The 26926-nt window shown below is 39.6% G+C and overlaps 2 protein-coding genes across 9 annotated transcripts in view; one reads left to right on the top strand and one right to left on the bottom strand.

Moving 5' to 3' along the window:
• Nucleotides 1–26926, top strand: part of LOC108261599 (NACHT, LRR and PYD domains-containing protein 3) — a 619868-nt gene that overhangs the window by 114999 nt on the left and 477943 nt on the right. The window lies entirely within an intron of this gene.
• LOC128630389 (TBC1 domain family member 10A) lies at nucleotides 241–25646 on the bottom strand. 8 transcript variants are annotated; one of them, XR_008394626.1, is made up of 16 exons: nucleotides 25378–25646; nucleotides 24377–24430; nucleotides 24170–24285; nucleotides 22096–22388; nucleotides 21850–22023; nucleotides 21475–21586; nucleotides 21171–21378; nucleotides 20943–21030; nucleotides 20749–20801; nucleotides 15033–15182; nucleotides 11613–11734; nucleotides 11370–11446; nucleotides 10475–11279; nucleotides 9974–10087; nucleotides 9672–9846; nucleotides 8519–8912 (listed from the first exon to the last, which is right to left on the bottom strand). XR_008394626.1 is itself a non-coding variant. In XM_053678901.1 (9 exons), exons 7-9 carry the CDS (start codon nucleotides 3769–3771, stop codon nucleotides 2668–2670), a joined length of 759 nt encoding a protein of 252 aa, XP_053534876.1. In that variant the 5' UTR covers nucleotides 3772–3875; nucleotides 8784–8912; nucleotides 9672–9846; nucleotides 9974–10087; nucleotides 10475–11279; nucleotides 11370–11446; nucleotides 11613–12549; the 3' UTR covers nucleotides 241–2667. The 8 variants fall into 8 exon arrangements, 6 of the variants coding, with proteins under 6 accessions (XP_053534876.1, XP_053534877.1, XP_053534878.1 ...); XM_053678901.1 differs by lacking the exons at nucleotides 15033–15182; nucleotides 20749–20801; nucleotides 20943–21030; ... (5 more) ...; nucleotides 24377–24430; nucleotides 25378–25646 and adding exons at nucleotides 241–3186; nucleotides 3459–3613; nucleotides 3687–3875 and having other exon boundaries at nucleotides 8784–8912; nucleotides 11613–12549; XM_053678902.1 differs by lacking the exons at nucleotides 11370–11446; nucleotides 11613–11734; nucleotides 15033–15182; ... (7 more) ...; nucleotides 24377–24430; nucleotides 25378–25646 and adding exons at nucleotides 241–3186; nucleotides 3459–3613; nucleotides 3687–3875 and having other exon boundaries at nucleotides 8784–8912; nucleotides 10475–10543; nucleotides 11187–11363.

Below are 26926 nucleotides of genomic sequence, written 5' to 3'. Positions count from 1 at the left end.
AGTAGAATTTAATTGTAAGTGAAATGATACTCACATTGTAATGACCTTAGTATTTGTTCAGTCTACAGGTCCTCGAACACTCTGTTAAATGAATAAATGTAAATGTACTATGACGTAAATTTTGTTTTAAATCAATTAATTCAGAAATTACACACAATATTAAGTTGATGTAATTATCAACATTATTATGTCAACACAACTCATCAAAATAATGTGTACAACTTTAAAAATTTAATTAATTCAATAAATTAGAATTTTTATCTTGCAACCCCACATTAAATTTAGATTGTGGGGGTTTGTTTTGTATAGCTCCGCTGTTAGAAAATACACAATGGTTGAATGTGAACATAAATGAGCAGAATGTAAGCTTGTGAAATAAATTAAACTTTATTGATTGCACTTTTTGAGAAATTGGCATGACTTTGAATAAAAATTTACTGAAATAAATACTCTAAAACATTGATATACCCGAAGAAATGTTAAAAAAAAAAAAAAAAGTTTTTACATACCTTCTAAATAGGTCCCTTTAGGAGGTAAACGTTTTAAAGACGGTGTTTTATAAGAAACGCGCGTATTACATGCCTTCTAAACCTAACCCTTTAGGATGTAAAATAAAAATTTCTACAGTCCTTCAAGGCTGTATGATGTCGTTGTTCTCTTTTACTGAAAGAAAGCTCAAAACCATCGGTGTTATTTGTTGTGGAGACTGAAGTGACAATATGCCTGAAGAAAATGAAAATATGTATTACATATCCTACCTTCTAACCAGGTTATTTTAAGGGTGAAAAACCTTTTTTAAAGACGGTGTTTTAAAAGAGTCGTGCATTTTGTTTAAACTATAAACAAGATTTCAGAAAATGGTTCACCAACGAGGATACTTACACAGAACTGTCGCTAAATACATAAGCTTTCGTCTATGCTTCAACATCCCATGTCCCAGCAGTACATTTATGACCTCTGGTGACCATGTGGGTGTGCGGGGGTGTGTGTGTGTGTGAGAGAGACACACAGGTGTTCTTTTGGGGGTTTTGCTGACCAGAATTCTTACAAATGTGTTTGTTAACGAATTAAAGGGAGTCGTGTGTCTCAGTGTTAAAATAGTGGTTAAGACGTTGTGGTTAAAACACAGAAGAAACTCTGCAACTATCTGTTACAATGTCTGCTCTGAGAAATCCTAATACCCTTAGAAGATTGCTGTGTATTCACCAACAAGAGGACCTGTTGAAATGAGAGAGGACCTGACTTTTGCTACAAAAAAAAAAAAAAAAAACCAAGAGGATAGATTGACAAATTATTAATGAAGGTAATGTAAAGACGTTGTTGTTTAACCCTGAGCAGGGCGTCAACAGCTCCAAAGATCGTGTCTTAAGTCCGAGGGTTTAGTTAGGAGGTAGAAAAACATTTAAAGACGGTGTTTTAAAAGAAACAAGTGTTTCATCCTTAATGGTAAAAAAGAAAAATGGTTGTACTCCAATATGAAATAAAACGGCGGAGACACACTGAGTACATTTCTGTTCCACAGTCTATAAGGATCCCCAAACTTCATGTAGTGTGGAAAAATATATACACCCTCCATGACTCTGTTACTTAAGGTTTAAACATTATTATTTTGTGATGGCAGCAAGACAAAACGGTTGTGCATTTGGTATGTGGTGATTTTAGAATTAGGCCCCAAATGTCAATTATGATTTGTGTATGGCTTCGTCAGGCAAAGATCACGATCGTATGGAAAGAGTATACAAGAGTAATTGGGGTGATCTAATGCTTAGGACTTGTACAGTACTTCAGCTCGGGAACGTCCCACCATGGCGTTCAGAGAGACGTTATCTAAGGTACACGTATATATAATATAGATCAGATCTATATTAGAAGGCGGTGTGGTATAAAGTGAATCAGCAATAAAGTTCTCAGCTTGAGTTGTTTTGTTTGCGTGTAAAGTATACAGACAGTAGATATTTCACTGATTATGTTAATGAAAAGGCTGTGCCTATTGTACAGGATTGTTGTGATTGTCGTGCAGCTCTTGTAAGATGTGGTAAGGAAATTTGTGAAATACAAACACAAAGAAGTGGTGGTTGCTTCGGATTAAGAAGAAAAAAACCTGCCAAATTGATACGAGTGTAATATAAACAAATGTTTGTGATGCCTGTGAAAGTCTTTCAAAAGTGAATCTGTAGGTAGTTTCCCTTCTGAAGACTGGAGCGAGTAAACACTCCTCAGGCACTGCAGAGTTTTTGTGGAGTGTGTGTACATTTTTGGACCAAGTGTGGTCCTCTCTCAGATTGTTTGCAGTTCCTCCGGTGTAAACTATAACACGTATAGTTTATAACAAGTATAGTTTACACACGTTAAAGACTTAACGATCCTTGCTATTCAGTAGACGTGTGCCAATAATCAATTCCTCAACGTATCACACTGTTTAACACGCACAACAAAAAAAAAAAAATCAATGAGTGTTCTTTTTGTACTCGGGAGCAGCAGGCGAGTCGTGGGTGGCAGGTGCGTTGTGCGTTAGCAGAGGGCTTGAGTGTGTAGATGGATCCAAAATGGTGGCTGAGTTTTCTGTATTATTAGGGAGCTCATCATGGTCAGGTTGTCCGGATTGGACAGGAGCACATTTCAGCAGGTGAGGACGCTACGCTGAAGGTGATCCGTGTACAGGAGCAGTTAGGAGGGATAGATGTTGCAGAGGGATAGATTCCCCCGGTTTCTTATCGATGGAGGAATTCGAGGACGCTGCACGAGTCGCTCTGTAGAAGTGCTCGTCTCTTTGACCTGATTTTCCTGCATTGTAGGGAGCCGTGGTGGATGCGATGGTGGATTTGGAAGTACAGGATTGAGATTTTCCTGGTTCAGAAGCTGTATGTCCAATATCTGACTAGGTTTAGACTCACCAGGTAGCGCGTAGGGGTTCGGAATGAGGGCTTGGTTTTTCTTCAGGCTCCCTCTCTTCTTCCTGAGGTTCGGCTCGGACTTCTCCTCAGGGACCGATGGGTACTGGACCATAATGGTGGGTTTCTGGCGGAGGTCTTGGTGTGTATGAGGCTCGGTGGCCATGATGGTGCGAGCACTGTGCATTCTCTGAGGGAGTTTGGGGCCGGGCTCGCCGCGCTTCTTCTTCCAGCGCTTCAGCTGCGTGCGTTGCTCACGTTCCACGTCCTGTGCCGATACCTGCAACTCCAGAACCTACAGCAAAAATCAGTCACAAAAATGAACTGGAATAGAATGTCATTCTACTGTACTTAATGTGTTAGAATGGGCTTCATTACAACGTCATGTAAAAGACAATGATAAATATTTATGAACGCTAATTTTGTAGAAATACAAAGGTGATGATGGATAAAACATGCTTGATCACCATGGCATGGACTCGCATAGTTACAGTAATGACAGGAAATGTTACAGCAGTGAGAGACCCATCATCATCATCCTCCTCCTCCTTCTCTCTGTTGTGTTACCTGGAGCACGAAGAAGCCCTCCTGCATGTATCTAGGCTCAATCGCTCTGAGGACCTCCATGGTCTCATAATGACCCGGACAGGCCTTGAGCTTATCCCGAGTACCCAGCATGGACGTCAACACCACCAAACCCACACAGAATATCATTTTCACTCCTACACAAAGAAAGAACGAGAGAGAGAATCAACACAGAAAGAAAAGAAGGACAAGTATGTGTTTGTGTCTGACCGTCACACAGGAACATGTCCCACACTCTGAGGACCGAGGCCCAGGGCAGAGTTCTGGAGAAGGCGCACATGAACCACTCCATCATGTAGAGCACCGGCTCGATCTTGTGCTTGTCCAGGTGCCGATACGCCACAGAACACACTCGCTTCACAGCGCATGCAGGATCTCTCCGTCCAGCTGAACCGCCTCCTGCACACATAATGGTTCACAATAAGCGATATAACTTGCTGTTAATAACACAAAACAACTGTTCTCCTACACAGAGAAGCCCTGTATCTAATAATACACTGTGCAGTGCAGAAATCTGGGAGGAAGAAATAAAACACGTAAAATTACAAAACAAAACTACAGCTCACACTAAAATACATAAACACACACTCACAATAATATAGAACATTAAACCTTAAAGAAAACACTAAGCAAAACTGCCTCATGAACACAGCAACACATACACACAAACACAAGATGGCGGTGTTGAGTCGCCTCGTACAGCGGAGCAGGGTGGGGTTTGTAGCTCCGATATATAATTTCTAACAGAGCTTATGATCTGTGTGGCGTTACAAAACTAAATTACCGAGTGCGAATGTTTCCTCTACAACTTCAGACTGAACTGAACTACATTCGCTTCAGTCAGATTTCAGTTTTTCACTTTTTCACGCCTGCAATCCACGGATACACAACTATAGCCGTTTTAAAAACGTGCATTCAGTCCGGTTTCTCGTTTCTACTGAACTTCTATATTCCAATTTATTTAACTAGGCCTGTAAAAAGAAAAAAAAACCCAAACACATGGCAAATGGTACTTCTCAGCTTAATTTGATTGGTGAACAACTACAGTGATCTCAGTTGATCCTAAATGTTTCTTTCCCAACAAAATAGAAGGTTTAACAAATAAAAAAATGTAATTTCTCAGGAAGTTATTCAGTGAAGTAACAATGAACTATTTTGGCCTTTCAAAGCTATTCAGTGATGAATGTAGCCACCCTTCTTTTCAATAACCGCCATGAGCCTTCCATCCATTGAATGTCAGTTTCTTGATCTGTTCATGATCCATTTTAGCTGAATGGAGCATTGCCCTGCATAAAGATCATTGTCTTCTTGAACGTTGCTGACTTCTTCCTGTACCATTGTTGAAGAAAGGATCTTCTACAAACTGGCAGTAGATTTGGGAGTTCATTTTCAGTCCATCTTTAACCAGACGGAAAAGGTCCATCTGCTCCATCTATAGTCACTCTTATTTCATTGGTCCATGAAACCTATAAGGAACGGTCTTCAGGTATTTTTTGGCCCAGTCATGATGCTTCAGCTTGTAAGTCTTATGCAGTGGCGGTTGTATTTCTGCCTTCCTTACTGTAGCCATGTCTCTGAGCACTTGCCACCTTGTATTTCTGGACACTCGTGGAAGGTTGCAGTTCTGAAACATGGTGGCAGTGCTGGCTAATGGGTTCTCTCACGTTTTATTCTTCTTAGTCTTTTGCAGTCAACTAGCGCCTTTTCTTCGCCGCGGTTTTTTGCCCCCTGTCGAGTATTCATCACAAAGCATTTTTGTTGGGAGGTCACACCTCAATAATTTTGTGATCGTCAGTGTGCTGCAGCCCCCGATAGGCATTTTACAATTTCTGACCTTTTTTTTTTTGACCCATTTTCCTGAATTGGAGAAGCTAATAATTATGCAAACCTTATATAGGATGTTAATCACTTTAAGGTGTAGTGTTTATATGTGGTGTTCTCCCAACAGGTTATTTTGTTGACCTTGATTTTGTTTGATAACGAGCTTTGCTTTCATTGGTTGGCTTAAAGGAGGGCGGGGTCACGAGTACTCTACTTTTTTCCCCTTCTTCGCACTCTTTTTGATTATACTGTTCTATCAGCTTTTCATGCACAAGTATGTCCCTGTACTATTAAGGGGAAAAAGTGCACGTGCAAGGAGATGTACTACAAATATAATCTAGAATATAAACTTACACACATTTTTAACCAGACAACACCACAGGCTGTCAAAATGGCTGACGTGGCCAGTTTTATCCATGTTGGGCAGAAGGATAGACTGTTATCGTAACCATAGTGCAAAGTGTGAATGAGCGAGCATTTTAAAAGCAGGGGAGGGACATCTGCTTTGTGACCAAGTCAAACTTTCTGTGAATATTTAACTGTTTGTCCTCATTCTCACTAATACGACTGTTTACAATATTATTCATATGAAGTTGGAAACTGTGCAGAGGTTTAATGTGTTTCTAACTGAAAGTACAACCTCTGAGACAAACTATTCATGCATTAGTGCTGCTCCAGCTTTTTAGTGTCCATCACACTTTTGTGTGAAAGCATCGCTGTGTGCACCGTTAATCCAGAGTCTGTGATTAGATTATCCACATCATGTTCAAATAAATATTTCTATAGGAAACGCTTTAGAGCGGGGAAGCCTTACTGTGGTCCTGTAAGACTACAGTCCAGTACAGTTTGGGAATTTTCCTGAATCACACCCGATTTAAGTCCTCGGGTCATTAGGTAGGAGTGTTAGATGAGAAATCATCACACTGTGCATGATCACAGGAATTCAGGACCAGAGCCAGGCTCCCCTGATTTATAAATTAATTGTTGATGACCTTAAAGTAATTCCCAGTGAAGATTTATCATCTTTTTACAAGCATCATTTTCACATGTAAGAAAAATAGAAATCACAGTGATTTGTACATTTGTGCTCTGCATTTCTTTCGGAGCAGTGGGACTGAATTGTTGTGTATATAGGCAGTTTTTTTGTGCTCTGAAATTGAACAGGACTTTTGAGAAGATAGCTGCTCATGGTTTAATTCACTTTTAAAAAGGGACTGTCAATATGAAGTGAGCGTACGTGTATAAAAAGGTGGTTGTGTTGAAGAAACCTTGTTGACCGATCTTTGCTAACTTGCTCTGTCTGTGTGTGTGTGTTTACTGGTACAATAGTGGTAGCAGATTTGCAGAGCCGAGCTTACAGTAAGGAAGACACTGAAGTGTACTTGTTTGGAAGATGTGGAAACTCAAGTCTTACATGTTAGCACAAACATGTCTTTTTCCTTTATTAGGGAATTTGTACTTTTGGACATTTTTGAAAGATATCATGCTTGTGAAATGTGCTTTTTCTGTTATTCATGTTCAACTGGTTGTACTGGGCTTAGATTGGTGTCTTTTTGAATCATTTACGCTCTATGGCACCTTTTTACGGTCTTGCTGTATGGGCTGTGTTCCAATTGATCTGTGTTTGATCATTTCCTCCCTTCGCTCAAACATTGTGTTTGAGAAGGCCTTCTTAGTTGAACGGTTGTTTTCCTCAGCTCTGGATTTAGCTGTAGGGCCCAGAGGTTTTTGGAGTTTGAAGATGAGGCGATAAAAGATTTGGAACACAGCCCTGTTTTCCTTTCCGAGGTTCCCCAGCTTTTTTCCGTCACCCGTCACCTCCTAACCGAGCTCAATTCTGCTGCAGTTTTTTAGCCACTAGCTGCTGGTGCTTGACTTCTGAGGCCTTATCCTGTTAAGCGGCCGCACTATGGCAAAAAGGAGAGTTCAGTATGCTGACTGTATGAGCTTCAGTTGAATGTGTATGTGGTCGAACTCTTGGTAGGACAGTCCAGTATATTACAGACGAAAACATCCACAAGGCTTCTACTAAATATTGTTGAATGTCCGCTCGTATGCAACTCTCCAACAGTGTCACGTCCTATCGAGAGTTTCAGTCGATGTTTATAATCTAACCCAATGGGATTTTTTTACTCTGGTGTAATTTTCTTGACCATTTTAACGCAGCATCTCTGGTGTTACTTTCGTCAAAAATGTAGAACACCAGAGATGAGGCAATGACGACGTGATCTCGTTCCTTCGTGTGTTTTTGCCTCAGATTCTGGCGACTGTTCAGACTCGGTTTGTAGCGAAATTTCAAATCCAAAAATGCCTTGAACAACGTACATTTTCAACAATCCGTTTAAATCGACTGGTCCATTTCCGCTGCACGGTGGATTTGAAGGATGCACTGTGATCAGTGTGGCGACGTCTGGGAATCGAGTTTCTGAAAAGGCCACGAGTTGGAGGGTACATTTAGTTTCTAAGGACATCTGGGCTCTTGGTGTCTTTTGGATAGGAACTGCAAAACTTTTTCTATAAGGGTGAAAACAGATGCATGCTTAGATTCTTTATCTGTAGACAGTTTATCTTGCTTACTACATTGACATATGAAGTTTGGACGGGTTCTGTAGAAAGAGATTAACATTAAGGGGGAAAAAAACAATATAAAAATAAAAGACTGAAAGTGAATTTGTCCTGGATTGTTTTATTTATTATTTTCCATTGGGATGTCAAAAGCTTCTTCAACTTGGCCACAAATCTAACAAAGTCAGGTACATTGTCAAGTATTGCCCCAAAATACCTCTATGGTAGATGGATGTGCTCACTGATCACTTGTACATGTGCTCATTCATACAATTATCCAATCAGCCAATCATATAGCAACACCACAATGTACAACATCAAGCAGGATCAGATGAAGAGCTTCAGTCAATATTCACATCAAACACCAGAATGTAATCCAGTGATTTTATCCGTGGCATGGTTGTAGATTCTAAATGGTCTGGTTTGAGTATTCCAGAAACTGCGGCTCTCCTAGGATTTCCACACACACACACACACTTGTGTGAAAAACATCCGGTAAGTGGCAGTTCTCGGGGTGGAAACACCTTGTTGACGAAAGGAGAATGGCCAGACTGGGTCAAGTTAATAGGACGGCCATGATAACATCAAATAACCTCTCTTTACATACATGGTGAGCAGAAAAGCATCTCAGGATGCACAGCATGCCAAGCCTTGAGAACAGTAGAAAACCTCATTGATCCAAGATCCATTTTTAAGTATTAAGGATTTATAAAATGTGACACTAGGTTACTTCTCTATAGTTAAAAAAATTGCAAACAGGAATGTGTGTGTGTGTGTGTGTGTGTGTGTGCCCGCTTCATACTCATCCACTCCCTACTTGTGCCTGAGTGTATTCATTGAGTAAAGACAGTGTGTGCTCTTAAATGTATGTATGTGTGTGTGTGCGCGTGTGTATTTAGACGGCAGTGTGAAGTGGTGTACCACTATGTGAGGAGGGAGAAGTATGCTCTGAGGATGAGGAGATGGAGCAGGATGACGTGGCCTCTCTCTGGAGCTCCTCCACGTTCTTCACGCAAAAACAATAACTCTCAAATTCTGATGGAGCGGCATCTACATAATCAACAAAGCACACAAACATCAGTTTCGTTTTGGGACACCGATTTTCTAAATCATTCCATTCGCTTTCTATTTATTTATGTAGCATTATTAAAAGATCAATCATCAAGCCGGTGTAACCTTAATCTTTATCGCTAGCTGCTCCTGAAGTGTTTTGGAAATCGTTTCAGCCACGTCATGTTCACTCACCGTCCACTTTATTAGGAACACCTGTACGTTCGTGTAGTTTTCTAACCAGCCAATCATGAAATATACAGGAATATAGAGGAATCACAAGAAAACTCCATTTCAACACACTTAAAAAAAATAATAATCTCACAATGTTGGATTTGAGTTTGTAATGCAGTGAGCACAACCAAAGAGTGCATTTTAAAAAGAAAACTACAATGTTGTTGAAGACTGAAACCTGTACCTACAAACTAGAACTGAAAATGGAACCATTGAAGAGTCAACAGTGTCAGAGATCCTCGTGTGTCCAGTTCCACTGTGTACGGCACTTTTTATGCTTACCGACCCATTACTCCAGCTTTTGTGTTTGTTTTAGCTTTGTGCTGATAGAAATGGTTTTGTTTTTTTAAAGCAAACTTGGTGTTAAAACCCAGAAACATCTAGTAATAAAAAGGGACATTCATCATGTGTCTGAAGTGACACTGTTCAGTTATACAAGTAACTAGGTATTTTGGTATATATTGGAAACACTATTTTTGAGCATTTCCCCAGAATTTCATAGAGTGTGGTTTGCAGTATAAGCACCTGAGGTCTCATGCGTGGGTTCCAACGCACATAATAACCCACCCAGAGCTCCAGATGTGTGAGACTGGCCAGTGGATACAGCACCTGGTTTTTACAGTCCACATAGAACGGGTTAGTGAAGTCCTCCGGCTGACTGTTAACGTAGGACCACAGTGACCGTTTTACCCTGTACTTCCTAAAAACAAAAGAGAGAGAGAGACAGAGAGAGAAGTCATAAGACACTTAGACAAATTCATTTCCATTCAGAAAAATCAGACAGGCTGGAAAGCCTCCGCCCATTAGTGGAGAAATGTGGAGCGTACCTTTTCCATTCTCTCCTGCTCACTGCTGTAGAGGAATGTACCAAACAGGCAGCTGTAGGGGCGATCCAGGATGGGGATGAGAAAAAGCTCTTTGAACTCAGAAGCAGAAGGAAACTGAAAGAAAGAACACAAACACTGGGTTTAACAGTGTATAGTAAGATGCTTAAATGTGGATCTGCACAATAACGCCTGAACAGATAATCAGTCTTTGTTCAGTACGGAAATTATATTTAATTCTTACAATTAGAGCCCTCTTCAAAAGTATTGGAACATCAAGGCCAATTCACTTGCTTTTGCTGTATACTGAAGACATTTGGGTTTGAGATAAAAGACGAATATGAGACGATAGATCAGAATTTCAGCTTTCATTTCCTCATATTTACATCTAGACGCGTTACACAGCTTAGAATATGGCAGCTTTTTTGAAGCCATCCTATTCATTAACTGTTCAAAAATACTGGAACGAGTGACTGATGTTTTTTTCTTGCTGGCCAGGTGTACCTCGTTAAATGGACTTTAAAGAATGAATAGCTCTGAATGTCTTCTCTTGGTTTGAGCCCTGGGTTTCACCTGTGGAGACAGCATTTGTTGTTAAAAAGAATAAACCGACATGAAGACCAGAGACCTGTCTATGGGAGAAAAGCAAGCCATTTTGAAGCTGCGAAAAGAGGAAAAACCGGTCTGAGGCATTGCACAAACATGGGGCATAGCCAAAGAACAATTTGGAATGTCCTGGAAAAGAGAGTTAGTTCTCATTATGATCTCTTACTTTATAACATTAAAATAAAACAATAGTTCCCTCACAAGCCTCTCTTTTTTCCCCCTAACTTTTGAAATTAATAAGACTTGCAATGTTACTGAGAAACTGGAAAGTGCAATGTCCTCTCTGCCGTGACACTGGAGACTACTTCCATAAAACTTCCATAAATAGATAACTTATAAATCTTAACTAGATCACAATGATCATACGTCTTTTTCTTTAAGTGACATGTTTATAATATGTTTACGATTAAGCTTAGAATATGTATTGCGTACGCCATACTACACCCTGTGAATGAGCTGTTACTATAGGAACGAGCACATCACTATAAAGCTGTAATTTCCCTTGCAGCTGGAATCAGAATCTTGCTGTTACAGAAATGTCTCCAACGCCTTCTGACCAATCAGATTGGAGAATTCAACAGTGTTGTGGTGTAAAGCATCAGTAGCTGACCTGTCTCATCATCTGCCACACACAGTCGATGAACTGCACAAAGAGAGGGGATCGTTCCGAGTTGGCGTGATTCTCATCTCCAAGGCCGACACGCTGAGAAACACACAGAGAGAGAAAGATGGGGTTAAATATACATGCGTTCACGCACCCACACACAGCCACGCCCTCACTGCTCATACGCACCGAGGCCAGCTTGTGTCCGAAGCTGATCCACTCCTTCTCGATCAGTACCTGGAACTTGTGTCCGAAGCTGAATCTAACTGATATCAAATTATTGTGAATTATCTATATTTTACACTTTATTACCCCATATCTATCTAATATATATATATATATATATATATATATATATATATATATATATATATATATATATATATATATATATATGGTAAATCGTGCACATCGGAGCAACTTCATCCCGACCTTTGTCTGCATTCAGGGGTGCTAAGGAGCTCCTCGACCATGCCCATGCCCAATGTAAGTTACATTTTCACTGGTGCTGGCGCGTCTACCGAGTTTTGGGAGTTTTCAGCCATGTTTAGGTCCTTAAAAACGACAAGAATGCATGAAATAAACAATAAACACCAGAAAATCAATAGGGCCCTGCACCTCCGGTGCATGCGCCCTCCGGTGGTCACCGGAAGCGCTGCACCTTCGGTGCTCTGCCCCAATAATAAACAGCAGATGCAATAGGGCTTTGCAGCAGCGGTGCTCGGGCCCTAAAAAGCAGAATAAAGCACCAACAGAAGACACAGAAGCACAAAAGCGCAAAGGCAAGTAAGGATAATTACAGAAACGGTTACATTACAGAGATCCCCACAATGTGATCCATGACCACAGTAACATGACAAGAAGCTTCACCTCAGACCAGTCACCAATTGTTGTAGGAAGGTGAAAGTGGCTGCCTTAAAATATTTTTACCTCAAAGTGATTTGTAGCGCGCGCACACACACACACACACACACACACACACACACACACGGTGGAAAGGGTGTAGCATAAATCATGCAACTATTGTGGGGAAAAGAGGGGGAAAAACCCTGATACTTTGTACCAGATGCATCATCTTTTATAATTGTGATTAATGGTCCATTAGAGAAGAAAAAAATCCATTCCATTCTTTGATTACTTATTTGGCGTACAGTGAATATTCACACTTTAAGGCCATGTGGAACAATTTCCAAAATGCATTTAAATGGGGTAAATTGTGTACATTGAACCGAGAGTACTAGACATGTTTGCTAAAAGCAACACAAAGGCTTTATTCACACTGCAGGAATTTTATATTGTGTGTTTAGATTTTTTCTTTTAGACAGACTGATCACCTGCAAATTTGTTCTGGTGAATGACAGGCATTCAAAATCTTTCTGCAGAATTCTGTTGAAGATTCTGTACATCAGAGATTCATCTGAACTTCAACAAAACATTTCACATGTATAGAGTTCTGTCTACGTTCATCAAGTAATCACATTTATAAGTTTATTTATTACCTCTCCCCTCTGTTGGCTCAAATATAGCCTATTACCCAAAAACACTTAAAATTCAACATAGAAGCCAACACTCACATCTACCTCTGAGCCCAGTTGGAGATAGAAAAAAAGACACCAGCCGTGAGTGAGAAGAAGCAAGGGTCCAGATTTATTGTTCCGTTCCACCACACGAGATCCACACCGATGAGAATTCTCAGAAGTGATGAGCTTAAGCTCCTGCATATCCTCCATACTGTCCTGCATATCCTACTATTCTGTGTTTTTATAGAGAGTTTCTCTATTACAATAAGATTATTAAAGTTATTCATGTGTATGTGTATGTTGTGTCTACTTGCCCGCCCTTGACTGTACGAGCGCGTGTGTGTGTGTATTAGCACTCCTCAGCTCAGCTCGTATACCTCTTTTTGACTTTTTTGACTACTACTGCTCTTAAAGATCTTTAAAGTGTAATTCCAATTTGTCAATGTCCGCCTAATTCCGCTTCTATGTGTCTAGGTGCCCATCTTTTCTTCTTTTCCCCTTTGCTGGATGCTAGGTCTCCCTTATGTTTATTTTATGACATTTTTTATCCACAACACCCCCCGTTGCCTCAGCAGAGGAAAAACCATCATTGAGGACAGCTCTCACCCTGGCTCTGATCTGTTGCCCTCAGGGAGACGTTACAGGTGCATCAGAACAAGGACTAATAGATTCAAGAATAGTTTTTTCCCCAAAAGCTATAATCATTCTAAACACACATGTACTGATTTCACAGTATAGGTATATAGTGTCTCAGAACTGTGCATTTTATAGTACCCCCCACTTAACCATAGTTAAGAGCCAAATCTCCACCATTCTGAAAGCATAAAGTATGTATTCATGTGTAAACAAACGTGTTTTATCTATGGAAAATATATGAACATTAGAACAGATTTACTTGTCTCTGACTGAACAAAGCAGGCCATATTAAACTGGGTTAAATATACAAATCCACACAGTTTACCAGTCCAATAGAATCTGTACAACACGTTAGCAATACTTCCGCTCTGTTTAGACCCAGAAAATATAAAATACTTACTTTAGTATGAAATTTCTGTCGAGTGTCGACCATGGGGTCGGGATTTACGGTCTGTGAACACGTGCTGATTACACGTGCAGGAAAAGCAACCCACACGTGCAACCCTGACCGAGTGAGAACGACTCAAACGATTCAAGAAGAGGATTCTGAATCGGTTCATTTAAAGAATCATTACCAAAGCCGCTTATCTTACTTCGGTGGTTTGATAACAACAGCCCGTCTTACAGAGTGCTGCAGGAATGAGTCGTGAAACCCAGAAACGAGTCAGCGTATTAGCACTTCCGTCAATGGGGTTTTGGGTTAAATGCCGGAAATAAGGTCTGTGGTGAACACAAGCTCAAGATGTTTTTACGTTTATCTCGACACACAGCCGAGTGAGAGACTTTTTATTATTTTAAGGTACATTTCCTGAAGAAAATGTGAGTGGTGCTTGCCGTGGCAAAATTCAGATCGGGTGCCAATACTTTTGAGAACTGCCCGTGAAGGGCGCCAATAGTTTTGAGAGCCGGACGCATAGGGCGCCAATAGATTTGACAGCCGGACGCATAGGGCGCCAATAGATTTGACAGCCGGACGCATAGGGCGCCAACAGATTTGAGAGGTGGACGCGCAGGGCGCCAATACTTTTGAGAGGCGGAGATCTAAAAATAGTAGTGATACACAAGCTTGGTCGCAGTCGTGTTTATTAAGGAAAGCTACAAGGTTACAGATGTGAGGTTCTGACCTTTACGGTACAGTGAGGATGAGCAGAACATCTACACAGCATGGAACTGTGAATGGACTCAGTGTCTGTGGACTCGTGTACACACAGTTTGGTGAGATTATGCTACAGGAACAGTCAAAATACACCATGGCCTTGAATGTTTTGGCCCTGTCGTAAACACTGAACAATCACAACTACTCTGTTGAGAGCGAGAAATGACCTCACAGAGTGGTGCGTGTTGACGTCCATTTTATATAGTTACTGTTTCTGATAGAAAATCGATCTCCCTCGCGCTCTCAATACTGCACTGTAACAGTGTGGGACAGAGACCCAAACAGCAAGGTGAAAATGATCTCTCTGCAAAACATGCGTAAAAGTCGTTTAAACAGATTACACAGGGTCTCTTTCTCCTGCAAGGGGTATGTCAACTTCCGACCACAACTATATACCCACCCAGCTACCAACACACACACACACACGCGTGCACACACACTAATTCAGCCACTTAAAAACAGCAAGGACTTTTATAAACAATTAAAAATAGACTATAATATGAACATTTTAACAAATTAATAATAGCGCAAAAAACACACCAGTTAAAACACTGTAAATACCCTCCTTTATCAAAAGTCTGCTCTTGCGCCCACACTCTCGATCTGATGCCAGCTGGAGCCACCTCTTCATGGACCCCTCGACCTCCATCTCTGCAGCTTTAGCCGTGAAGAGGTTTCTATGAACTGCAGCTTTGGAATAAAGCAACACATATCGTACAGTCATTATGAATCTTAAGCATTAATTACACTTATACCATGGTCAGTGTGAATACTGGATCCTGATTGGCTGGAAGGTGTGCATTATAACTGTTTATTATTATTAAAGTCCATGGGTGTTTATTTTTTGTTCTTCTGTTTTTCTTTTGTCTTTGTAATTCACTCACAATCTGTTTAAAGACCCTCTCAGCAGGGATATGACACTGATTATTAATCAATTTACACCTTGTTTTCCAGATTTTATAGTTAGCGGTGCATATAACAAACCAGTAAGAGTATTTTATTTTTTTTGGATAAAAAAAAAACAAAACACTGTCCTTATAAAACCTTTCTAAAAAGCAACTAACTGCGCATGCTCCACAAATCTAAGATATCATATAGACATGAATAATTAATAGTGCAAAGAAGACTGTTTTTAATGAGAAAAGGTAAAATCCCACCTAAGATGAGTGCACTGTGAAGAAAGGTATAAACGGGGCTTGTGTGTGTTTGTATATTTTAGAGTTTCTGCAGTGAATCACTTTATTGTTTCAATAAAGTTTGATAATTTTTTGGCATCTACAAACCCTCTGTCTCTGAAGTTTTATTTTAACTTAGGCTGGAAAGATTGTTTCCATGACATTTTGAGGGCTGAAAAGTGCTTCTTCTAGCCAGAGACCCCTGTAATTGTAAGGATATATTCCACAACCCCCCTACAGGCCATAAGACAATAGTCATTCTAGTTAAAGGAGATGAAACAGACCAGCCATATAGCATACACACATCACCTATTGATGATGTGAAAAGATCTAGGGAGAGGTTTCAGACAGCACTAGACTGCTCAGTGAGGCGATATAACAGCTGCACTGCTGCCACCTAGTGGATACTAATGTCCACCAACTCATTTAAAATGTCAATAAACTATCATTTGTACGTTTATAATTACATAAACTGTTCACATACTACTGAACATAAGTATTAGTACTTAGTGTGTATGTAGTCTACTATAACTGTACCATACATTTCTGTCCCAAAAAAAACATTGAGTACACTCCACTTTGCCACTTTTTAGTGGATTTTAGGATTATGTTCTTAAAACAGCTTTGCCTTTCATTAATAATAATAATAATAATAATAATAATAAAATAAATAAATAGGCTTGTTTTTAAGCATGACACTTCCAAATTCACTCTGTTTAAATAATTACTTTAAATAGAAAACTTATTTTCCCTGTACTTTAGAGACATTGTACTGTTCGTGAAGAACAAACACGATCTCATGATGGAAATCATCAACTTTTGCATTGAGATTATACGAGGGGAGATCTTATATAATGATTTTTTTTTTTAATCGCATGTATTTTAGAAAAAAAAAAGTTTTGTGTGTGTAATTTAATTATTTACAGCCAAAGCCTCTGAGAAAATATGTTCCAAACACGTATGTGGTGCCGACAGAGAAGAAGTGCTATGATTTAACGTGGGAAATCCAACATGACTTGACAAACGGCATCATTCCTGCAAAAATAACCTACATGAAACATGACATAAGCAAATGACTTTAACGTCCATGTCACGTGAATTTTTAAGATTTTTATCTAATAATGCAGGTAGGCTGCACGATTATGGCCAAAATGATAATCACGATTATTTTGATCAATATTGAGATCTCGATTATTGATCTCGATTATTGATTGATTTTAGGGACAACATATTTTTATTGCACTTTCACATTTAAATAAACAGACCGCTGCTTTCACCTCCATGTTGTGCTACATTCCTGATCATTTACAAATCTTTAACAGTGTTTACAGGAGAAGAGACGCAAGACCATTTCTTAATTACAAAAATTTAGGAGCACAGTTGAAGTTTAGGGTTTTTTTGTCTGTTTTTTAAACATTTTTTCTTTTTATTTGTTTATTTTTTTTTAAGAGATGGTAACATTAATGTGCCACAATATAAGTAAATATAAGTAGGCATGAGAAAACTTGAGCTGGTCAATTATGACAGAATTTAGGAACATCGTGTGAGCCATGACACATTAATTTACCTTCTGATAAACTAACTCTAATATTTTCAGTTCATTTTACAGACTGTATGCACAAAACAACCGTTAACCTGTTTACCTTGTAAACAAATACAATACACCTCAGTGTTCAGTGTTTGAAGTCTGCTCCTCTTATATTTAAATATATTTAAAGCTGCACTATTAGACATTTCCACTGTCATGGTTCTGGGCTGGAGTCAGTTCTCGAACCGCTCTGTGTGTATTGTGTAGATATCTGAATAATCTCATATAGGATGTGATTGGGTGAGTTCATTTACCCGTCAGATGCACAGCGCTTTAGTTTAATGGTGTTCATTACTGATGCTCCGATCAGGATTTTTACAGCCGATACCGGTCCAGATACCAATCTTTTCTTGTTTAAGCTTTAAATCAGGAGGTCATAAACAGTTAAATGTAATCTCTCTGCTCATGGTCACTGTTAACCGAATTAAAATAATAGCAATGAGAAATACTGTTGGTTAATTGATAAACAAACATAAAATATTTATTTTTAAATATCTTAAACAATAAAGAGTCCTAATTAAAAGTAGACTAACACAAAAATGATCCATATTAGGAAAAAGGCTAACAGCTTTCTAAGGAAATAGTGAACCAAGATTAATGTCAAACAGGATAGCTCAATACACACACACACTTTTATTTCACATTATTTAAAAGTAATTTAAGTGTTATTTACCATAATTATGAACACAAGTTGTTAAGTTGACAATAATTTTAAAATTCCGTTGCTCCATTTAGATTTTCTCCAGTAGAATACAGCCTTTTAAACCAGGAAAAATTACTAATTTTAAGTCGTATAACATTTGTAATAACTAAAAACCGGTGTAATTACCAGTCTTTCCTCCCCACAAGGGAGTTTTAGGAAACTATCAGCTTTTAACCGTCTGTAGGTACTGTATTTGTCTGTGTTTGAGCGCCGTCTGGAGGACAGATGCCATTTTGAATTGAAACTCATGCCATCTTCTAATTGTCAAAGAGGAAAATGTAGCGCCGATGTTCATCTCACTACCCAAACTGAACTGGTATTCTTCCACTGAAAATAGTACCATGTCTTATGTTGAAAAGTTTTATTGTACTTTTATTTGACTTTTGTTTTTTAAATATCAGTCCATATAATATGAAATAATATAATTTACATTTTAAAATAAACGTGTGCGCGGGTTGATACAGCGCGAGGGAGGTTTTTTCAAACTGCGCTTTCCTCAGGAGTATACAGTCACAGTAAGGATGTTTAAGCAAAATTTGATATTTATTTTTATAGTTCTGTTTAGAATTGTGTTCTTGTTTTTAAACTAATGCTAGTTAAATAGTTTGTAATAAGTAACGAGCAAATGCCAGCCGGTTTTAGTCAGATAATTAGCCTTATCTAAATTATAATAATCGAATTGTTCAGGCGATCAAGTTTTGTACATGAAAAAAGAATTAAAAGCGCTTTGAGCATGGAAATTCTATGAATTACATAAAGAAAAACCCTTTTGGTCGTAAACGCCTCGTTTTTTTGCCCCCCACCATGCTTAGCATGACGGTTCCACATAATGTTTTTTTATTTGTCTTAACACACACAAAATTTGTATTCAATCTTCTTAATGTATTCCCAAGACGAGCTTAACTCTTCTTTATTCAAAAAAAAAAAAAAAAAATTTAAAAAATAAAAAAAATTTTGACGAGGCAGTCAGCGCTGTGTGATGCGTGCTTATGTTTGACCTTCACAAATTGGGACAAGTTTGCATTCATTGTTGTTATTTTAGTGGATATATATTCATAGATAAACTTTTGTGTTCACTTATAGTTTTGTGGAAAAAAAAATTAACTGGACCATGTCCGGGCGTCGATCCAGATCCAGATCCCGTGCGCAAGGACCGCCTCCGCAAGAACCACCTGCGCAGGACCCGATCAAGCAACTCCTCAATAACGCCACTGTTTTGTTCGGGTAACGTCTGAACTAATTCACTCTTATTCTCTGTCTCTCTGTGCGCGTTCATTACGCACCTGTTTGACTGACTGTGTTTAACGTGCAGCGCAGCACAAACAGTAAGACAACTAACTCAAGCACGCTTAGCTGCGCTGAATGCTCCAGCAGATCCAGCAGCTGGCCAAGATTAGAGCAGAGGGAGCCAAAGTGACTCTTGAGCAGAATGTACTACACTGAAATACTTCAAGCTGCTTTCACACCTTACCAGCCCCTGCCCCGGTCAGAGTAACTCTTCTGCACTGTAGCTTTGTAGATAGAAGTTGGTTTCGTTCGAGATGGCGTCGTAACCCTCAGGTTCGAGTTTAAAGCAGAAGAAGTGTTACAGGAACTTGTCATTAATCTCTCACTAGCTGCGTTTACATGGACAACAATAATCCACTCTTGATCCGATTAAGACCATAGTCTAGTTAAGAAACTACCATGTAAACAGCAATTTTTTACCTTAATCTAATTAAGGTCATAATCGAAGTAAGCAATAATCTAATTAAGACAGGTGGAGTACTCCTGTTTTAGTCGCATTATGGACGTGTATTACACACATGTAAACACCTTCATCACATTATGAACGTCGTGTGAGAGTTTTCACCGCATTTTGCGACAGGACACGATCTCACACGGCAGTTTTACGGCGAACAAGAGAGCTCGGCTGTGTCCCAAATCGCATACTTTCCTACTATAGGCCTGTAATGGGGAAAAATACATGTATCTCGGCTACTATATAGACGGTAACTACGCGATTTAGGACGCAGCCCACGGCATCACGCAGTTGTGTATTAGCACGTACAGCATGACAAATAATTAACTGCACTTGAATCGTTCATAAAAAAATTTAATAAAAACATGCAAAACTGTATATGATTCCATAATGAAGACGAACTGTATGCTGATACGTGAAATTCTGGAGGGACGGCGTGGTGCGGTGACGTAATGACGCGGGCTGTTAATCTAATTATGTTCTATAACATGTAAAACAGGAACATGACAGGTGTATTCTAAAAGCGACGCATGTAAACACCTTAATCACATTATTATCTTACTCAGAGTAAGGTCAATAATTAGATTACTGCCGTCCATGTAAACATAGTCACTGTGACCCGAAAGCTGCTTGTTGGATGTTTAATGTAAGATTAGAAAGTTCAGCTGGTTTATCTCCTCTCAGGTGTGTGTAAAACAGAACCTGGCTGTGTCCTTGCAGTGTGTGATTTCTATTTCATCTGTGTTTTCAGAAGGAGGTGGAAGACGTCACCAAAAGCTTTGTGATGAGCTGAATTTTTTTTTTTTGTTAAATAAAAAGTTTCCTTGAACAACCAACACCTGCCTGACTGTACGAGTATTTACATGAACCAGCCACAGAAAATTATGCAAATTAATAAACAGCGTGTGATTTCTATTTCGTCTGTGTGTTTTCAGATGAAGGACGTGGAAGACGTCACCAAGTTGTGTGAAGAGCTTGTGATGTTTGTTTGTGTTTCTTGATATTGTTGTACTGAATGAATTAAAAGACTTTTACTCTGTAACACGGACTTCTTGACTGACTGTGCCGATGATGCCAAACACGCCACGCTGAACTCCTGAGCCTGAACAAACACACACACACACACACACACACTCCCCTCAGTATATACACTTCTGGTACACACTATTCTGGATTAACTACGTGTTGTTGGAGATTAAGTGTTTAATGTTTACAGCCTAAATTGTTGCCATGGAGACAACACCTGAAATGCAGAGCTTGCTGGTCAGCAGGAAGTTCCAGGGAGAGTTACATGGCACCTTGGAAGTGTTTCCAAAGTCCACAAAGAACACCTGTACACACACACACACACACACACACACACACACACACACACACGTGTACACTCAATGTGCAGTTTTCCTGTAACCACTCCATTCTCCATCACGGAGGCGCGTTAGTAGGTGTACGTGTGTGTGTGTACAGATGTTACCTCCACATTACTCCCCATGACATGCAGTATTTTGGCTCTGTAGTAGTTCCCAGGTTTGGCGAGAGTTTCAGAGAAAGGGGCGAGACACAGAAGATTTGGATAAAGTGAGACAGGAAGTGGGCAGAGCGCCCGTGTATTAACGGCCACTGTCAGCCACCTCCGTTTCTCCAGACTTGCCTCGTGAGCCTGGAAACCCCACTTCGATGACCTACAGACCTACACACATACACACACACACACACACACAGGAGCCACTGCTTTTTTTTTATTTGTGCACTGAAAGTGAAAGAGGCGGAACAGACACCTCGGTGATATTGACGATAAAGACAGGGTTAGACGGAAGATTCTCCAGCTCAATGGAGCTGCTCAGAACCCCGACAGGGCTCACTGACTGATTCTGAAAATCCACATTCACCCTGAGAGAGACACACACACACACACACACACACACACACACACACACACACACACACACACACACAGAGTGAGTGAGAGAGACACAGAGAGAGAGAGACCTGTAAGAGAACAGCACTAATGTACAGAACATCATCTAAACATCACACTGTCTAGGGGATGTGGTCACATGACTACTCTCACTTAAAATGTAACTATGACTCACCTGATGATGCTCGCTGCAGTGTGTGTGTGTGTGTGTGTGTGTGTGTGTGTGTGTGTGTACCGTGTATATCTGAGGTGTGAGATACACTACCCCCCTGCCCAAGTCTCCACCTCTCCAGCGGGTTAAACGTTGAGATGGAGAGGAAGTCTCTGCTGCGTGAGGAGGAGAGACAGAGAGACCTCTGGGAGAACGCCAGAACCTCTCATTGACGAGCGGTAGAACTCTACATAGGCCCTGATACACACAGACCCACAATACATATTTATAGAAAATCACAATTAAACACACACACACACACACACACACCTGGAGCTGTCAAAGGAGATGGATTTGACTTGACCACAGTGTCTGAAGAGAGACTGGAGCTGTTTATGGTAGAGGAATGCAAATGGAGGGAGATTACACACCTGAGAGAGAGAGAGGGAGGGAGACAGAGAAATATTATTAATAATAATAATAATCCCCTAGTTAAATGGAAGCTGACTGAATACCACTACAGTGGTCCTGGGGTTGTTTTCATAGAGTTCCTTGGAGGCGAGCTCCTCGTCCACAGTTCCCTGGAGGAAGCAGTTCGGATAAAATGCGCCTGCAATCGCCACCTGAACGGAAACATCACTGATACTTAATAATAATTATTATTTATTTTCTGCAGGAGTAAGTTACACTTCTTGGACTTTGTCATCGTGGTGACAATTTTTAACTCTGCATTTGCAATTTTACTTTGGATGCTTGTGCTTCTAAGGCTGCGAATTATGACTAATATTTATATTTACTGTACATCAGGGGTGCCCACACTTTTTTGACTTGCGAGCTACTTAACATGACCAGTCAAAGAGATCTACCTACACTAAAAATGCGAAACATATTTATTTATACACTGTGTATACTTATATATATATATACACACATACACACACACACATACACACTATATGTTCATGTATCTTGCATAACTGCATGAACCCTTATGGGACGCTACAATTCAGTACATTTTTGGTCATTACCTTACTCTGATGACGTGCACTTAATAGAATCAGCCAGGGTTGCATAGTCCGGACAGTAGCTGCTGGTAGCCAGCCTCAAGCAGGCCTCCAAATGATGATCAGTCATTGTGGAACGGTATTTGGGCTTAATGATCTTCATGAGGGAAAAGGCTGACTCACATAAATAAGTAGAGCCAAATAATGCAGTCAAGGAGGTGGTACATTTCCTCATGTTTGGGTACTTTTCCCCTGTGAGTAAGTTCCAGAACTGTCCATGAGCCCTGGACTTCAGCTGAATGTCAGTCTGTAGTTTCAAAATCTCATCCTCCACTTCAGACGAGTTCAAGTGAAACAGCGCTGCAATTTTCGATGCGAGTGAATCAACCTCAACATTGTCCCTAAACGGGTAGCACATGAATGTGGCGAATGGCTCCAGTAAAGCAAAGTCTTGAAAGCGTCTGTCAAACTCTGACCGACAGCTGTCAATCTGCTCCGAGTAGCGTGCAATGTTAAATTGCGCACAAGCCTTCCGCTGCGTCTCCAGCTCTGACGCGAGGTTTTGGAAGTTCCCAAAAACATGGCGCTGCAGCTTTGAGAACAGAAGTTGCATTTTCCGTTTAAAAGCATTAACTGCCTTTAATTTTTGTCTTTTCCTTGCAGCTCCAAATTAAGTTGGTCAGATCGGTTAAAAATGCTCGGTTAAAAAAAGTCCAGCAGCCACTGATCATCATTGACTTGGGTGTATTCTGCATGTTTAACAGCAAAAAGAAACTCGCTTATCTCCAGACAGAGCTCTCGAAATCTCTGCAGGAATTTACCCCTACTAAGCCATCTCACGTCAGTGTGTAGCAGGAGCTGAGTGGTCGCACTCTGCCTTCTCCAGATGCGCACGGAACAGCCGTCTTTGAAGTGATCTAGCACGTATAGAACAGGCGATCTTTGTTGCCACATCCATGATCTCTTTCACGTTTAGCATTCTTGCACATAAGGCTTGTTGGTGTATTATGCAGTGGTAGTTAAGGAAGTCAGGGAAAGCATCGTCTTCCCTGCACTTGGCAATGAATCCATTTGCGCCGCTCAACCATTGACTGATATCAATTTGCACACTGGACCTGGGTTTTCTCAATGAAGTCTTTAAAAGACTGAAAAATGTCCTCTCCCCGCGATTTCGCTTGCTAGCCTTTAGCACTGGCGCGCTTGATCGCACACGTGTGGTGAGAGAAAAGACGAGATCTCAGACTGGCTGCCCTGTACGGCAACTAACATCTTTTTTTTTAATGGCAATCTACCTGCACTCGGGCACCCCTGCTGTATATATTTTGACCTGAAGAAAAAAGCCTCTTTATACACATATGCTGTTAAACTACACCTGTTCTACTCGTGTGGGTGTGTGTTACCTGCACTATGAATTTCTGTGTGTGCGTGCTGGTGTAGTCGGAGCAAGAAGTTTCGCTGATGTGCATGTTGAATTGTGACACTCAATTCTTCAGATCCTCAAACAACTCGGCCACCTCTAACACACACACACCAGAAATGATAGTTTGGGATCTGTGTCAAGGAGTGTGTGTATAGATGTGTGCGAGTGAGTGAGAGAGAGTCATAACCTCTCGTATCCATTTGATCTGAATGCAGTTCTCTTTGCCCCACTCCAGCTCATCCTAAAACACACACACACACACACACACACACACACACCAGTACCACTTTATTTATTTCTATAATCCAACACGTTATAATTCAACATAACTGTCACGATCTCCTGCCTCCCAGACGCCGTGTACCGGTTTAATCTATTTCCTTATTTGGTCAGTGCTTCCTGTTCTTATTACGATGTCCTCTCTCTGACTGGTTCCTATTTCTTAAATTGTGCACTCTATCTGTACACTACACACTTGACCATCTAACACCTGGATATTTGAAGAGCATACAAAGACACACACGCACACGCACACGCACACACACACACACACACACACACCCTGCGTGAAGTTGGCCCCCCCACCAACACAAAACATCGGCAGAATAGTTTGTGCTGGTTTGTGCTGTAAAATTTTTTGTTTGTGCTGCTTCAGTTCTGGAGATATTAAAAGAATATTTATAGGTCATTCTGGGTTCACTCAAACCCCCCACATGCTCCAAATTCACCCCAGATGGTCTCAATAATAATAATAATAATAATAATAATAATAATAATAATAACAATAATAATAATAATAATAATTCAAAAGAAAAAGACTACAGCGCCTAAACCAACACTGCGCATGCGCGAAGCCGGATGACTCAGCCATTAAATTAGAAAAAGAGCTCTAATTAGCCAGTGAAGTTACATGTCGTTCTGCCACGTCCACTTATAAAAGTAAATCATGCAATATTCTCAGACTGGGCAGTTATTGACAGAGTGAATTCATCGTTTTAAATAGAATCAAAAATAACATCGACCTATTTGCTAATCACATTTCGATTAGCTTGCTTATTAATTACACTGCGCATGCGTGGACTGGACTGCCTCCTCAAAAGCTAGCACCGCTAGCATATTTGTATAATATTAACATTAATATTGAACCAGAGGAGTGAATAAAAAAAGTTATAAAATGTTATTTCTCACTTCTCCTCCTCTTGTTCTTCTTCTCTGTGCGGGTGTGAGTTATCTTTAGTCGGTTCCTCGGTGATTCGGTCATTAGTGAACCGAGCTCCGAGAGTGAATCAGTGCGCCGTCACCGCCTGCTTCATACTGATACACCTGAAACACAGGTGTTAACACCGTTAACTACACACATACACACAATACAGAACAGAACGGGTTCGGTTACACAGAACCGAATAAACTCTTTCGTTTGGGTCCAAACGGGCCAGAACTAACACTAACAACGGTTTCTGCTCCTCAGTTCGACTTCTCGCGCTCGCGGTGACGTCACCAACGTAAAGGACGTTGACGTAAATTTGAATCTGTGAGGAGAAAATAAAATAAAATAAACCCAAATATTATTTCATAAAAAGCTTCATTATCCTCTTCTTCTTAAACACGATAGAGGATAAGATATACAAATACATACAAAAAAAAAACAGCTTTATCATTATTTTAAATCAAATCTTTGATTTTTTTTTATTATAATATAAATATTTTTATTTTAAAAAGTGCTCCTTTCTAATTACATTTTAATTAAAAATATACTTCATCTTACTCTTGTTTAATTACATTTTTTAAATTAATATTTAATTCATCGATGATTGTAGACGTTTTGAGGTTTCACGTTCTTTGTGTTTATTATCATAAATATACACTTTGTTTAAACTTTTGAGTTTGGACACAAAATGTAAACATTCCTCATGAATCCAGAACATTCATTTGTTTATTATTTACAAAGTAATAATTAAACAGCTGAATAAAATGATCAGATTAATCACTTGCAACATTTAGGATATGAATTTCTTGTATTAAGTGAGGTTTAATTATACACAGATATAAATAGATTTTATTTATTTGTAGTTTTCATATTTGACTCAGTACATTACACTACATTTATTTAATCAACTATTTATCAAGTTTAAAAAAAATATTTAACTGAATGATTGTTCAAGATCAATAAAAATCTTCAAATAATCTATCAACACCATCAATACATCTCATCAGTAAATTAAAAATCTACATTTATCCAGCTGATCTATTGACTGGTTTATTGAAAGTTTTACAGCTTCGACAGGTAAAGAAGCCGTGGCTTTAATCTGATCTTCTGATTTCTAATGATAATTAAATGACAAAATACAGAATTAAAGAATATCTTTATTTAAATTCAAAATCATGAATCATTTAAAAATATGGACTACAAGTCATTTCTACAAGTGTTCATACAGACAGAAAGACCAGAGATGAAACGGATTTAACAGATACAGGACAATTAGGACAAGGAAAGTGAGAGAACTAGAATGATCATTTATTTATTATTTTAAAAAAATTACAACTGTGTTCAAGATCACAGTAAAAAGACAGTAGAGGAAACAAAGGAAAAAAATATTTCACATTTCTTGTTTAAATTCAACAGTAAAATCACATGAACTGAAGACATCGTGACTTTTTGAAACCGGTCGTTACATTTTTGAGTCAAACAGAGCAGGTAGTGATGAAGAAGCTGCCTCGAAAGATCATTTCTGTTCCT

This window comes from Ictalurus punctatus, unplaced genomic scaffold (genome assembly GCF_001660625.3).
Source record: "Ictalurus punctatus breed USDA103 unplaced genomic scaffold, Coco_2.0 Super-Scaffold_100056, whole genome shotgun sequence".
In the NCBI taxonomy this organism is placed as follows: Eukaryota; Metazoa; Chordata; class Actinopteri; order Siluriformes; family Ictaluridae; genus Ictalurus; species Ictalurus punctatus.
The sequence above is the reverse complement of the archived record's forward strand: the minus strand, read 5'-3'. Positions and strand labels throughout refer to the sequence as shown.

Bases quoted from the DNA above. Each gene is read 5' to 3' on its own strand.
- LOC128630389 (XM_053678901.1), bottom strand. From the start codon at position 3,771: ATGATGGAGTGGTTCATGTGCGCCTTCTCCAGAACTCTGCCCTGGGCC. The intron at 3,614-3,686 runs GTCAGACACAAA...TTCTTTGTGTAG, and splicing joins GGACATGTTCCTGTGTGACG to GAGTGAAAATGATATTCTGT. The intron at 3,187-3,458 runs GTAACACAACAG...TTTTTGCTGTAG, and splicing joins AGGGCTTCTTCGTGCTCCAG to GTTCTGGAGTTGCAGGTATC.